The sequence below is a fragment of the Bactrocera latifrons genome, unplaced genomic scaffold, assembly GCF_001853355.1.
Source record: "Bactrocera latifrons isolate USDA-ARS-PBARC rearing strain unplaced genomic scaffold, ASM185335v1 scaffold_325, whole genome shotgun sequence".
NCBI classification, from domain to species: Eukaryota; Metazoa; Arthropoda; class Insecta; order Diptera; family Tephritidae; genus Bactrocera; species Bactrocera latifrons.
The window spans coordinates 3,546-20,739 of record NW_017536908.1 but is presented as its reverse complement, the minus strand read 5'-3'; the positions used below and the strand labels follow the sequence as shown (position 1 = coordinate 20,739).

General features: G+C 33.6%; 1 protein-coding gene across 2 annotated transcripts; it reads left to right on the top strand.

Annotated features, from left to right (window-relative positions):
- On the top strand, window positions 1–13,829 carry LOC108971129 (neuroligin-2). 2 transcript variants are annotated; one of them, XM_018936977.1, is made up of 7 exons: window positions 1–675; window positions 4,178–4,595; window positions 4,662–4,794; window positions 7,871–8,302; window positions 8,370–9,589; window positions 9,784–10,095; window positions 12,944–13,829. In XM_018936977.1, exons 2-7 carry the CDS (start codon window positions 4,294–4,296, stop codon window positions 13,677–13,679), a joined length of 3,135 nt encoding a protein of 1,044 aa, XP_018792522.1. In that variant the 5' UTR covers window positions 1–675; window positions 4,178–4,293; the 3' UTR covers window positions 13,680–13,829. The 2 variants fall into 2 exon arrangements, with proteins under 2 accessions (XP_018792522.1, XP_018792523.1); XM_018936978.1 differs by lacking the exons at window positions 1–675; window positions 4,178–4,595; window positions 4,662–4,794 and adding an exon at window positions 6,747–6,884.
- Window positions 13,830–17,194: the final 3,365 nt, after the last annotated feature.

Genomic DNA, 17,194 nt, shown 5'->3' with positions numbered 1-17,194 from the left:
TCAAACGACAGTAGAGCTTGTAAGTAAAACGTTAACGTGTCTAATTTATTTGGTAGTTTGCGACTTTTTTATTAAAATATAATTTGATTGCGAAAAGTTAAAAATTATTGAATTAAATTTCACTGAAATATTGAATAAACAACGGTATGCCTCTATAAGGTATCGAAACGGTGAATAATTTTCTACAATATCAAACACATACCAAAAATAGTAACAAAGTCTTTGTGTTAACAAAACTGCGCTATGTGTATGGAATAGTGGCTAGTGAGAGTGCGTTGCGTGTGAATACATATAATATTTATATGAATTGGTCTGTGTGAATTGACGTTATAAACATATGGAAATAAAGTTGTGTTACCAGTGAATATAGTCAACCCTTTTCATGGAATGTTGTAACTTTTGGTTCATCGCGTTGGCCAATACACCGTGGCGACGTCGATGCTGCTGTTAGCAAGAATCAAACAAGTGGGACTCAGTGCATTACTAACAGCGCTGCCCAAGCGATCGCAGTCGTGAATTTAAATGTGTCACAGTTTGTGTATGTGATTGTGCTTTTGTAATTCGTAATGTTAAACTTAAAGAAAACGCTGTCAACAAAGGCGATTTTAACGCTATTTTGGGCGTTGCCGCAAATGCTTACGGTGCTCCGGTTCTACAATTTCGCTTGAAACAGAGGTAACTCTTTTATTAACACATATGTACACACACACATCTGCACATGCGTGATCGAAACAACTAGTTTATAGTTTTGAAAAAATTGTTATCATTAATACAAGTGGTCTGTACCACCACTTCGTAAAGAAAGTATATTAAGTGAGTGAATAAACATCCATTACTTTATTTTGTTTAATGGCGAAGTCTAGAAGTATTTGTAAAGTAAAGATAAACCTTAAAGCTATAAAGGTGTATGCACATTCATATGAATGTTTAAATGAATATATCAGTATGTTGACAATGCTAATTCCCAACACAACTGCGATTGATATACGGCAGCGAAGTTGTGAACCATAGACAGCGGCAACATGTTCACTATTTGTATGGCACATTGTACACATATGTACTATATAAGTACATGCATACATACATTTGTTACACTTATATATAAATAAATACATGTCAAAATGGAAATTATTTCAATAATTAATTATTTAGCAAATTAAAGTTACACCAATTAATTTATATGAACACAATATCCGTATAAATTAGGCATAAACGTTCGCAGGTGTAATAGTCTTTCCAAATATAAATGTACTGAACTAATTCACTACATACTGTTTCAGATTTGTAAACTCTTACAATATGCTGCACAGATTATCAAAATTCTGCGTACCTAACGAGTGTTCTTAACAATTTTAACTATCCTAGATGATTATATATTCCGGTCCGTTAATCCAGGAAGTTGATATACATACATACATATAAACTAAACTCGCTTTGAACATGAATTTCTGGCACTTTCTTTTAATAATAATACTCGAATTAATTCAAATAAATTGGGAGCATAACATTTTATAAATACTTTTATGTCAGAGTTTGTAAATAGTCCAAATCAAACCACAAACGATTTACTACCCATTTAACACAATACTAAATCCCTTGAGATTCTTTTACTTTACAGCATATAAATCTTCCATAAATAGTGCCTTAAAGGTATCTCTCATCTAAAAATGGTCGTGACCGATACATAACGATTCTAACCATACCGGCAGTATCGTTCTTACCAATATTCAGAGAGAATTTCTATGTAAAAATAATGTACCCGGGATAAAAAGCTCTCATACTTCACCCAACTCGCATATAACTAATATAAGAATTTTCAAGCTTCCGAAAAAGAAGGAATCGATCTTCACATTACCACAGTTTCACTATACATATTTACTTGCGTCATTTCAGCATAGCATATTAGGGCGTTTATATAGACCCATATGGTTGCTATTTAATTGGAAATGTATTGGCATATCGGTATAAATCTTGGTCTAAATATCATATCCCTAATATATACTTAATAATACTTCAAGATTCTCTGCTTGACTTTCTGCCAATGTACCGAATATTTGAGTTCGCAGCACTCAGCTCTTTCTTACATGTGTCTCATAAATTCGTAGTAGTTATTAATCTTTTGTCCGGTATTAACTCCCTAATATAATTGTAATAGAATTATAAAGGTATAACAAAATGTTCAGAATGAGATAACATATTGATTTCGGTGGCTTATAGTATATGTAGCTTGAGTCTTACAAGTTCCAAATTGCTATTTCAGACGGGAAAATTACGCTAACAAAACAGTAGTAACCAATTTAAATAGAAACTGTTACTTGGTACAAAAATCAAGAGCTATTAGATTGTGAAATGCATATCATAAAATAATAGTTACCGTCTCCTTATTTATAATGACATAAAAAATACACCGAACTAAGAGTTTTTTGATTGTCATACAATTGGAATATATTTTCTGATCTTAAATCTTGAAAAATTAAATCTCAGTGTGAATTTTTTAAAAAGTCGATTTTTTTTTGTCGCATTATCGGATACTATACACTATAATAAACATACTATCAAAAATCAAAAGAAAAAATTTAAGTCGATATTCAAAGTATATCTCGAATCTTTAAACGCGTTTTTTAAAAAACGAGTTTCGAAGATATCTAGTTTCAATTTAGAGCGAACATTTTTAACGTCATTCTCAATCGCATTTTAGAAGATTTAGTTATTAGTCACAAAATGAGACAGTTTTTTTTTACAATGGCAAAAAGTGCATTTCAAGTTTTAATAAAAACAATGTTTTCTGATGATAAAAACACCATTGTTGTAAGAGTTGTTAAGGTTTACAGTAAATCTTTGGTATATAACTAAGCGTTACTAGGTTGATTGAACATGTCCTGAAGTTATTAAATAAAGTAAGTTTGCTATGAAGTTTGTAACGCGCAGAACGATACGTCGAAGACCCTACAGTATATTTAATGATCAGTGTGACGATCGGAGTCGATTGAGCCATGCCGTACGCGCACTAATCTCTCAGCTTTAGAGATAACAATCGGAAGTTTTACACTCGTTCATTACTTTCGAACAATTAGAGCATATAGCTGTCATACACACTGAACGAACAAATTTAAGTTCATTTATAATTAGGTTTAGCCCAAGTGAATGGCGCYYAGAGAGATTTTCTCAATTGCGTGAACTTTTAGACATGAYTCTATCCTTCAAATTGTCCAATAAAAACTGGCTAACTGAGGTTGCGAAAAACGTGATATGTCTGATTGACCAATCAATTATATCTTGGACTATGATGGATACAAGTTGAGGAATTGCAACTAAATTCTCAATGAAAGGATGGATTATTCAAACCAAGATCACAATCATATTCTGTCACAATATATTCTATGGACAAAAAATTAAACCGAATTATGGTACCGTTTAAYGAAATTTAAGTTTTGTAAAAATAAAATGTATTTTCTGAAGCCACATAGGTATGTTTCTGCTCTGACCCAAAGTTCATTTCATAATCAAAAACCGGTGAAATTAAATTCCGATAATAGTGCGAATGATAGTGGCACTCTTAATACGGAGTTTACGAAACATAGTTGAATAATATTACAATACATTACCATAATATAGTTTTATTTAATATATGGTATTAAAAAGTAAGGAAAGGGTAAGTTCGGGTGTAAACGAATATTTTATACTGTTGCAACTTGGAGGAATGAAAGCCAGGGAAATAACTTAAGATYGAAACGAGATAGGTACTAACTGTATGAGAGCGGGCTAAGTAACGACTCCATTTTATCTATTTTTGCTTATCCCACATACTTTTTATATGCCAYATACTCAAAAAATATTCCCTGGGCTTCATTAAGGTACCTTACATACAATCCTACTATAATRATTAGTGGCCTTTCGTCTCGATTTTGATGTTTACCTTAGTATTATGCAACGAATAGACACACTTTGTCTTAAGTTGAAAATCATCTTCGAGTATTTTAATATCCTTTACGAGATTTTCAATGTCTATAGACATCCAAGGTGTTTAAAATATAATTAAGTTACCATATTAGCTATATGAATGCATGAATGCTTAACATAAGATATATGGATACATTTCTGAATTTAACCGTCTGATTTTATTCTTCGCCACTTTTTGAAAACAATAATACAAAATAACTTTAATCTTTATTTTCAGATATTTAGTTACGATAAGAACTTTTTCCATTCACTCGAAATACTAGTTATTTATAAAGCTATCAGTCTGATTGTAATAAACGACAAAAGGCGTCAGACCTTTTCAAAATATATAATATGTTCACTAAAAATAAAAGGACACATATATATACCAAAAAACGGATGTGTAGAAATCACCACATAATCGACAATGAAGCCCAAAAAACTGTCGCTCAATTGTCTAGAAGTACAAAAGTCATTCGAATTCAAAATTTTAAATATCGTGATAAACTGAAGATTACTACAATGTTAGTCATAGCTTTCTATTTAGTATTAAGCAACGTTTGTGGCATCAACGCGCAAACTCGCGATCCACGGTTCTTTTCACGACCCGGCGTCAATGATTATAATTGGCCGAATCCAGGTGATCCAGATTACAGGTAAAGTACAAATCTAGCTAAAAATAAAATAATATAGACTCTAGTTAACCGCTTTTAATTATCTAGAACATACATATTTAATGATCGCCGGTATGGACATTACTTACCTAACGGTTACGGTACGAACTATCCTGGTAGAAATTCACCTGGGCAATATCCACAGGGCATGCCCAACGAAGATCGATTTCGATTTGATCCGGTAAGTCGTTACACCATAGATGAAAGAAGATTTTTATCGACAAGTTTAACGAACAGGACAGACATTATTACCTCGCGAAAAAACCTCAGGAAATTATCTACCATAGATAAATTTAATTCTGGGAGGTTAGTGATATAATAGATAATCTAATAATAATATTATCAAATTTATGGGTTAAAATGATCCTATAGGTACTTGSAGAGAAAAATTTCCCTGAAAGGCATAATTTTTAGCTTAATAATAAAAGGTAATTTCAATAACAATTCACGTGTTATATTTTTATTAATTAATCCTCATTGCATTTGAAATCTCACCTGCTCACTCCCCATATAACGCTACTGTTAAAAACTACTAAAACAGCGATAAATCAATAACTAAATACGCAAGACGCTTCATGGGAGCTGGTGTGAAAATTGGACGATGGGCGTGACATCGCCCACTTTTTGGTGAAATCCCATATCTCGGGATCCGCTCACCAATTTAGACAAAATTTAGTACGTAGCATTCTTCTTAATTTCTTAAATTCGTATATCAAATTGTTGATCAATGTGTRATACATATAAATAAACTTAAAAGATAATCGTTTTATTAAAATGGTATGTCTGTATGTCAAAAATGGGTTGAATCGGGTCAATACTTCCCTTAGCCYCCATATACTTAATACAAAGAGTTTCGAACTTCGRGGTGACTTTGTACAACATATATTGGCCAATATGTGAGTTAAAATATATAAATATGAGCGAAARCTTGGCTTGGCCTCTACRTAACTAATGTCAGGATTTTCGGCTGACTTTACTGTACATATTAAAGTATTTAATTGGCTTTGCAAGTTGCAAGAGTATAAAATGTTCGATTGCACCCGAACTTAGCTATTTCTTACTTGTTTAATTTGTAATCAANTTAAAGTATTTAATTGGCTTTGCAAGTTGCAAGAGTATAAAATGTTCGATTGCACCCGAACTTAGCTATTTCTTACTTGTTTAATWTGTAATCAATTTTTTAACGGAGCAGTTGACTTTTTTTATTTTATTTCTTTTGTTAGATCCTTACCATTTTCATGTGTGTATTAATGAGCTCTTGCAGATCCGTTGCATCATTATAATTCATCTTTCTGCTTTCATTTTTTCCGAGAATCCACTTCTGGTGTTAAATATCTTCCCATACACATATATAATTGGTCATTACCATCATCACACTATCTATGTCCCAATTTTTAATGCCATTTACTCTGAGRACCCCATGGACAAATGAATTTAGGTTATAATTAGATTTCCTATTCCATTTTATAACCATTTTTGCAAATGGTAATTTTTACTCTAATGGCATACACCCGYATACAAATATTAACGTTAAACATATTAAGTTTTCAGTGTCAAATTAATTCAATTAGCAAAGACAGAAACACAGTTTTACAACAATAAAGATATTKTGTGTATTTATAGCATATGGATGTATGTATATAATAAAAAAATTATACAGCTGCTCAGCAATTACTGTCAGCGAATTAATAGGATTTTCTAATAGTAAATTTCATGTATGTACATAAACTTCAAGACTCTTGCACGTAGGCATAGTGTATTTGTGTTTTAACGAAACAATACAGCTACAAAACTGTAGCTTACTGATAGTAGTGATAAYCCAAGATTGATTTCAAATTTATCAGTATATGTACATATATTACAAGTAGTATGCCRAAGTTTTCTCATTCAACTTCTAAATTTGTCTAACTGTGTACTAATGTGGGCAAAAAATAGCAAGACTTTTTAATTTAATAGTATATATATATTTTTTTTAGGGTGGTATGACTTTCAGTAAATCTGTGCCAAAAATCACATCAAGATAATCATTAGTGTTCAGTAAACGCTTGTCATTCTAAAGTACATAAAGTGCATTCGGCGATTTTTACGATGAGTGATATCGTTCAACAAAGAAGTTCTATTAAATTTTGTGTACGGTCTGGAGCCGAAAGTGTTTTTGACATCTTACTGGTGTCGTCAGTGAAAACCATTTTGCAAAAGCAAAAGTAAAAAAGTGAAAGCACGATTTTTTACAAAATCATTCAATGTTTTTGGAAAACAGCGTCGCGAAGCGTASGTAAAAATATGTTGAAATTATGGACAGTCCTCTCTTGGTTTTTGAGTCACGATAATGCACCGTCGCATATTGCAATTGATCATCATGAGTTTTTCGCGAAATTTTCAAGTAATATCGTGCCGCAACTGTGACTTCTAGCTATTCAGCAAAATCAAACGGCCGCTCCGGAGAAACCGTTTTAAGTTAATAGAAGAAATTACTGTCCGCAATGTAGGCTATTCCGGAAATAGATGGGAAAATCGTACAAGTGTATTGGGGCCAAGTTAGATAATTTGAGGGGAGCCGACATAGAATTTAAAGAATTAATTAAAAAAAAAAATTAATTATGAACACTTACCATTTTTTGCTGATTATTAGTTTTTGATTACTGTATCATTTTTCAGGCAAAATACAATAATATAATAGATAAAGGGTCAAAGCCGAATTTATGAAATACTTAAAAATTATATAACATAATTTTGTATATTGTGTTAAGCTTAGTTGAATTCTTCGCTTTCTGATATTCCAAGTTATTTTAATTTAACTGACAAGTGCTGATTGAAAGTGGCAAGACGCCTTAAAATGATATATATATATATATGAAAAGCTTTTCCCTACCGAATACATAATGTTTGCCATTGTCTTACTAGGCATCGACCCAGGTAAGGCGAAAATTGCTGATTTCGTCAGTGRTATGATTTCCTTGCCACTCAGAGGCGCCACTTTATTTTCTGTAGACGTTAATATGATTCTATCTATTTTTCAAACTTATGAAAATGGACATTTGTTATGTTTGACACTGAGCACAGCATATATGAATGATTTTAATTTGGAAATTGAAATAATTGAACCGCAGATCAATGAGCCATTTGATCCCGTTCATCATGAAATGCTTAAAATCTATGACAACTTAATGATTCATACAGCAAACGTATATACACAATTTAGTATTTACACATAAATTATTTGGATATTCATCATTTAATTAACATTCATTATACAGAATAACMCGAATGCAGCGCATACGCCCTTCCCTGGAATTTTGGCCGGCTGGCGTGAAGATTTACAGGGCAAACAACGACGTGACTCGCTGACATTAGATCGCGATGTATTTGTCACGACCAATTATGGCCAAGTGCAGGGCTTCAAAGTTTACATGTATGACAACCCTGATCCCAAATCATTCTACAGGCCATACCATTCAACTATCGATCGGGTGATGGGCGAATGTTCGGTTTTCTTGGGCATTCCTTACGCCTTGCCCCCCACATTCGAAGGTCGCTTTAAGCCACCTCGCTTGCACCGTGGATGGCAGTTGTTACAAGCTGTTGACTATGGACCTGCATGCCCACAACCGGTACGGTACACTGGCGCTACCAAGGGTATTATGGATATGGATGAAGACTGCCTTTACTTGAATATTTTTTCCCCAAAGGTAAGCATCTGTCCTAGATGCATTAACATACTTATAAATATGTATGTACATACTCGATTTTTTACAGACTGGTGCTGGCGTCGCTCAAAAATATCCCGTTATGGTGTATATTCATGGAGGAGAATTCGTGCATGGCGCTTCGAATCACTTCCAAGGTCATATTCTCGCTTCCTTCTATGATGTGATTGTTGTGACTATAAATTATAGGCTGGGTGCGCTTGGCTTTTTATCCACCGCTGATGAAAACTCGCCTGGCAACTATGGCATATTAGATCAAGTTATGGCGCTGAAATGGATATATGATAATGTTGAATTCTTCAATGGTGATCGTGATTCGATTACATTGTTTGGTCCTGGTGCAGGAGCAGCCTCAGCTGGGCTGTTAATGGTTGCACCGCAAACTAAGAACATTGTGAAAAGAATTATTGCCCAATCAGGTGCAGCCATGGCCGATTGGGCGCTAATTCAAGATAAATATCGTGCACAGAATACCAGTCGTGTATTGGGGCAACTACTAGGCTGTTCCATCGAATCGTCTTGGAAATTAGTAAACTGTCTACGCACTGGACGCAGCTTCTATGAGCTAGGCAATGCGGAGTTTCCCCCCCAAGTGGGCACTTTTGCTTGGGGTCCAGTTTTGGATCACAATTTCACAATCCCTGGTGATGATTGGTATGAAGGTTGGCGAGAAAAAGACTGGCGGTTCCTTACACAAACGCCAGAAAGCCTCATACGTCAGGGTCACTTTAATCGTGGTATACAATACATGACGGGAGTGACGACGCAAGAGGCAGCCTTTTTTGTAGCACAAAATGAATCGTTAGCACCTTATTATGAAATCGATGGCAATTTTTTTGATCAAAAAATCCGCGAACATGTCTTTCGCTATAATTACACACTGAACCCAAACGGCGTCTATGAAGCCATCAAATATATGTATACCTATTGGCCAGATCCGAACAATAATTCCATAATACGTGATCAATACATTAATATGCTTTCCGATTTGTACTACCGAGCTCCGGTTGACAAAATGGTAAAATTACTTTTGGAACAGCGAATACCAGTATATATGTATGTTCTAAATACCACTGTGGAGGCTTTAAACTATCCACAATGGCGCAAATATCCGCATGATATAGAACACTATTTTCTTACCGGCGCACCTTTCATGGATATTGAGTTTTTTCCAAAAAGAGATCATTTACAGCGGAATGTGTGGACCGACAACGATCGCAACATGAGTCATTTTTTCATGCAAACCTATTCAAATTTCGCTAGATATGGGTAAGTCACCATTTTATATATATAATAAATATATTTCCATCGAAAATATCAATAAAAGGTGATAACTTTGTAAAATCTCTCTTTCTTTTTCCATGATGTGCTTTCAATACTCAAATTGTTTTTAATAATGTACATAAATATATATGTAGATGTAAATGATAAAATTATATTTATTTGATTAAATTCTTTTACAGCAATCCAACGCCTCAACAAGTATTAGGTTTGCATTTCCAACGTGCCTACCAAGGTGAACTCCGATATTTGAATATTAATACCACTTTCAACTCATCAATTATGCTCAATTATCGCCAAACTGAATGTGCATTTTGGACACAATATTTGCCAACAGTAATCGGCGTGTTGGTGCCTACTTATCCGCCCACAACAGAATTTTGGTGGGAGCCTAAAGAGCCTTTGCAAATTGCTTTTTGGACTATGTCCGTAGCATGCTTCTTCCTCATCGTTTTAGTGGTGATCTGTTGTATTATGTGGCGCAATGCCAAAAGGTAAGAAGATCTCTATAATTTTACATACATAGGTAAATCGATTTCTCCGGTTAAATAATTCCACAAGAGATGAAATGATCTGATTTCCCTACGGCAGTATATCCATCCGCACGTCTGATGGTACAAAACATATTTGGAATTATTTCAAAAAACTTGATAGTTATGCGTGTCAACGAAACGCAAGTCCTAGTGCAAACTATGCACCGTGATAAACAAAACCTACTTTCGTTCATGAACTCACGAACTAATGTTATATAAAAAAATGAATCGCRAAATGTGTTGCTAAGCGCATAACTCATCAACGCCTGGATCAATTTGGCCAATTATTTTTTTTTAAATGTTCGTTGAGGTTCAAAGATGGTTTGTACGGCAAGAAAAATTCGAATAATTGCCGGAAACCTCCTAAAAATATACAAACGAATTAATGTTTGTTTATTAGTAACGCTAAGAGAACGACTGAACCAATTTTGATTAACTTTTCAGAAGTTGTTCTGTGTCGATCGGGAAAGGTTTAGAAAAAAAAAAAACATGTATGCTTTTCGTGAGGAAAAGGCGGAAAATGGGAAAATCCCAAAAAGTTACTTTTTTCCATACAATTTTTTTAAATTTTTTTAGTTTTATTTTTCAATTATTTGAATCGTTCAAATTTTTCGTTTGCTTCCAAAATTTTTTAAAGTTGCACACAAAGTGATCAATTGCAGATTGAAATTTGTTACGATGGCATGAAGAGGTYGCGCTAATATCGGTCCACGTTCTTTTGGCATCAACATACATTAGCAGCCCAAGGCACRTGACCGAGTACTCCCAGGAAGCGATAACATACGTGCGGTATTATGGATCACGGTCAATCAGCAAGCGATCATCACGATGTACTCTGTTGAGTGGCAAAAGAGAGGTTAGCCGCGCGCGCACATTATTCTTTGGATCAAATTGATGAAATCATTCATCGAGTCATACGGAAATTCCTGATGCCGAGAAAGATCCAGTATTATACGAAGTGATGAAAACCAATATGGTTCACCACARTTGCAATGTATGTCTGACAATAAATGCAAGAAACAGTATCCACGTACCTTTCTTTCGGAAACACAAACTAGAAATGATGGATATCCATTCTATCGGCGTCRCTCAYCAGACGAYAATGGCAAAACATTCAGCATTCAATTTATAAGAGTGAATATCGAAGTTGACAATATATGGATCGTACTATATTCACCATTATTGTCTAATTCACATTCAAAACTCATATCAATGTTGAGTATTGCAGTTTGGTGTAATCGATAAAATACATGTGTAAGTATGTACGTTACCAAAGAAAGCAACATGTCGGTTTTTGGTCTTGAACGATACGGTCGATATGTGAACTACATAAAGCGCTTTGTAGGATATTTACTTTTTAAATTCATGCGTCTCGAAGTTAATTTGGAGAACGGCCAAAGAACCAGGGAATACAGTACAGCCAGTGGAAACACCGCCAGCAACCAAATTAACATTTACGAGTTTTTTCTCAATTTTCGTCAATTATCGTATACGCTAAGAATTGGAAATGGGTCAATACCGGTTGATACTTCCGGTGGTTTGAATCAATACCATATGCCGTTTATCAACTCACGAGAGATGAACTTATCACGAAGATTTAAACGAACATTGGCCAACTTATCCTAAGTACGATTCCTTGAGTGCACGTGCAATCTTAGCTGCCACAAATACCGATGTTGTTGAATTAAACTAGAATATTCAAAGTCAAATTCCGGGAGACTTGCGCTCATACAAAGCGATAGATCGTCTTGACAATGAAGACAACGCCGTAAATTATCCAGTCGAGTTTCTAAATTCTTTGGAGAGGCTTAGTATGCCACCGCATCATTTGCGTCTCAAAGTTGGATCTGTCGTTATTATGTTTCACCACCTGCAAGCACCTATCGAATACAAGGGGTCAGAATGCATGATTGTACGAATTCCTTTGAGTTCTATAGATTTGCCATTTGAGTTCAAACCTATACAGTTTCCAAAAAGTAATTGCATTTGAGATGACAATCATCAGGACACTAGGATTGTCGCTAGAAATGTGTGGCATAAATTTGGAAATGCTATATTTTTCACACGGCCAAAAATACATGGCATGCTCACGAGTTGAAAACTATCTTCTCTGTACAATTACGCACCGGAACAGAAGCCAAAAACTGTTGTTTATCAAGCTGTGTTACGTCGAAAAAAATATATAATATATTTAACTTTCTTTTCATTTCAAAACACATAATTTAACGCAAGACAACGGCTGCGAGGTCAGCTAGTGTGAAATAAAACCGTAAAAAATAAAGGAACTAAATAGGCGAATTCCCTTTTTCTTGCATTTTATACTTATACTATCTCTTGACACCGGCTCTGGTTTAACACTCTAGAATTGTATTGAATTAAACAAGAAGTTATTACTCTTTATTTTAAAAATTGTATGAATAATATAATAATATAACAATCGAAGCCGTTTCCTTTACTAGAAAATAAAATTCGGACAATAACCAAACACACTTCTATATAATACATATATCATTATTGTCCTAAACCATAAAATAAGCAAATTAGTACTGGAATTAATTAAGTATAATTTTATAATAATGTAATTTTATAGTAATGTGAATAACCCACTTTTATGAAAAATTTAATAACAAGTCTGATCACAACCAAAACTAATTACCAACTTCCATATATCACCGATTTGATATCAAAAAATAATAAGACCGATTCACATATTAACAAAGCTTAGTAAGTTTTCCATCATTATATWCCTATAATTTATGACAGCATTTCATGTTCATCCTATTTTTATTATTATTTTGCTTTAACGCAGGCGATCAGATTTTTATGATGACGATGTTTTTATAAATCCTGACGGTACAGAACCGCCTGATGACGAGCAAAGCGGTGTAGACAATGCACACATGGTAGCCAATCATCACGCGTTACGGTCCCGCGATAATATTTACGAATATCGAGACTCCCCGTCATCCAAGACGCTTGCGAGTAAAATTCATACCGATACAACATCTGTTCGATCTCCCAGCTCGTTGACTATGACACATAAATCGGGAAGCCAATCGTCATTAAAATCGGCGATTTCATTAAAGGAAACAAACGGTGACACATTGACCAGTAACTTGAGCAATACTCGCACCACTCGTCCGGTTGCTCAAAATAATGGTGTTGTCTCCATCACACAACAACCAAAAAAAATCGAAGAAAAAAGGTTATTAACACGTGAGGGAGTAACACCTACACCAATATCGAGTACTCCTTTAATAACAACAACAACTGCCACGATTTCAGCCGCATCAGAGTCTGGAAGTTATAAGCCTAAATCTACTGTAAACATACCCTCCACAAGCACAGCACCCAGTAGTGCCGGCACTGGCACTAGTCGTAGCACAACGCCTGTGCCCAGCACACGTACACTCCCCACAACAACTATATTAACAACGGCACCGCAGTTGCAACGCTTAGGACAAATGACGACATCTGCTCAATCGCAGACAAAGCCTCAAGCCAGAACACAAGTTATTGAAGGTGTGCCACAAACATCTGTTTAGGAGATACATATATCAATAGGTGGGGGCGACGGTCAGTTGTTATAGATAAAGCTATTGTAACAATCAGTTAGTGATATAAAATGGTTTGATATTTCTATATGTATTATTTAATATGCAAACATTTCTCGATAAAATATGACATTTGATTAAGGTTTGTTTTAATGGAACACTAAAAAAACTAAAAAGCCCAGAAGCTTTCCATTATTTAAGTACTAAATAAGGCATAAAATCATTTAGTTATTCTGATAACATATATATTCATATATAACCTGCTTTATGACAATTTTTGTATGAAATGTGTTTAAAAAAATTATTTACCTCCTACATATTTACTGTCACTAGGAGTATTTATACTTAATTATGCAGTAGGAGTGTTTTCCTTCACCATCTTGCATTTGGGACTATTTAGAATCTAAGCAACGAATCTATCGCTTTTGTGTATTAAAATTAGCACATGCATATGTACATATATGTATATCCGAACAACGACATTACAGCTACATATACTTACATTTCTGAACAAAACCTTTACACCTTTGCTTTTGCTTTCAAGCTGTCTCTTATACACATCTAGATGTGTATAAGAGACAGATATATATATATATATATTATTATTATTATTATTAATATTCCAACATTTGCATTGTTTCCTACATTCCGATACAGAATTTATTATTTTTCATGGCAGTATATTAAACTATCTATATAAATTTAACATCTATATGGCATTAGAAAGATACAAATTTTTACTAAAAAAAGAAAAAACGTGAACTTTTCCACCTTTACAAATACAAATAATAGAAGCTATATAATAAAAGTTTTCCATATAAGAACTTGACTCCAACCGTTCAGTTTGTATAGTAGCTATAGTGGTCCGATAAAYGGCAGTTCACACAGTGGAGAGAAGCTTCTTGGAGAGAAAAGAACGCCGGCAGGTAATTATCTACTATCATTTGCTTCACTACAGCTAAACCTATAGATCGGACCTGTACCATTAAAAAATTAAAAAATTCTATTAAAAACTAATAGATAAATTTTTATGAGACCATATAAAAGGCAACTTTTTATTTTTGAATTTTTATAAATAATATATATATTTTCATAAATAAAACATATTCCATTGAGATAAAGTTCTTATTAAATCTGTATGATATATTAAATTTGCTTTAGATATGGGCAAAAGTTTAAATCGACGTCAAAAACTACATATGTGTAAGCAGAAATATTATTTTTAATATAAGCAAACTTCTAATATTAATACTACTACATATTAATTAATAAAGGTAATTTTATCGGGCTTGCGGTAAGAATTTTACTATTTTTCTCGAGCGAATATTTTGACTTAGTAACAATTTTTATCTCATAAGTATGTTGTAAATTATTTACATTAAGAAATATACCAGAGTATTAGTATAAATATAATTATTTTAAGTGGTTTATCTACGAGCTTGTAGTGATCAACACCATCAGTGTAATCCGTCCAATATACCATAAGCGAAGAAGTGCCTCAGTTTACATGCAAGTTTCTTTTTAATTGTTTTTGTTTGTGTAAATATGGAACAGAACTTTAATGCATAACTTATTACGAAGCGTTATTCCGAAAAGTTTATATGTTTTATTTTTAAAATGTATGTATGTATGTATGTACTCAGTTCGTATTTCTTTTTTCTCATTTAGACAATGTTTTTACAACATTTTATATGTTTAATAAATTGTAATTGTATTTGTATGCGTCTAACTTGTGCTGTATTCCTTTATATGTCTATCTATACATATTTCTGTGTACACTAAGTATGTACATATATAGTACATAAATATACACTTGTGCTTGTATAATTTAGTCACGCCACTAATAGATAGAAAGTTTATCCRAGCAACTTTTTTAGTACCGAAATGAAACTTAATTTTACACGGAATGGAAGAAATTTTAATTAAGTTCAAAACAAAGTAAAATAGTGCTACGGAAACCGGGATAAAAGATATTTAAGTTATCTCTATGAAAATTACAAAGCATGTTTTACTCATAACAGTGTATCTTGTGACCTAAACCCATATACATAACTAATATCACTATTTTCGAACATTCGGCTGACTTTACTCCATATGATTGGTGATTTCCCTGGCTTTGAATTCTGCAAGTTGCAAGAGTATAAAAGTCCTGCTTTACTTGTTTCTATCTAACTTTTAGTCCATCAAAAATGTTGTGCTCATATTATTAAATCAACTGAAGAAACATGTAGTTAATATTACACCTTAYTTAACTTACCTAAAGTTGGATATCTTTTACTTGTATTACTTCTTCGGCACTGTTTTGACTAAAGTAGCACATTCAGCGGGACTGATTTTGGCCAATCCAAAAYTTTAACATTTCGATTAATTATCCAACTTTGGCAATATTTTGATATTTTTGAAAACAATCCCATATTGCCTTAATAAATAGTTAGTATTATTTACGTATATAAATGCAGCATTATTCGTAAATATTAAAATTCCTATTTTAATGTACATACTTATGTATATATGTACCTACTATACGTGGCTGCCAGTACCACCCTAAACTTGTAGAAACTGTACAGAATAGTTTTGTTTCTACACATGTCCATGTATCACTTGAAAACCTCTCACCTAAATTTGATTTGTGTATTAAAAAACAGCCAAATATTCCCGTCTATCTTCATAAAATGAACCATTTGAAGATGGCCAGATGTTGTTGGTAGAAAATCCGAGCTGTGCCGAAAGAAACTAACAAACAATCGGCGATTGTTACCGCTTTCCTTGCTGCTCGAACAGCTTCGCCAACAAGCTAGCGTATATACATATGTACACATATGTATAAGTTTGCATACATATCGACGCGAGCCACGGAAAAATATTTTAGAATTGATAAATAATGTAAATCGACAACAGCTAAGTTGCCACTTTTCTCACTTAGAACAAACACCAGAAAGGTGTTCATTTTATAATTTTTAGCTTTTGCCACTGTCGCGAAAAGACGCTTGTTGCCAAAGGCATGCTCGGGGAGATGTTACGGCGTCTGTATTTATGAATGAAGCGAGGTCGCTTGTGGAATTTGCGCATGCGTTTATGAATGAAATCGTTTTTGTTGTAAAAKTTACTACATTTGGGCTTCGCCAATTCGGCTGCCATATTGACTTGGCGTGCTTATGCTATTTGAGACAGATGTTGAATGAACATACATATGTATATAACAAACTATAACAATATATTAAATACATTAAATATATTACAATAGTGTTAAATGTACATAAATCGTATATTTTATCAATCAAAACTTATGTATTTCAAATCATATTATCACTTATCCGTAATAGCAAGTCCGCGCTGCTCATATGTACATACATAAATATGTGCATATGACATCGGCACAAATAACGCATATACAAACCCACATACTTGTATGCATATGCGTACACATGTAAATATGTATGTCACCCCCAAAAACTACAAACATTGCTTTATAAAAGCAACAATCGTTTGAAATAGCATCATACATA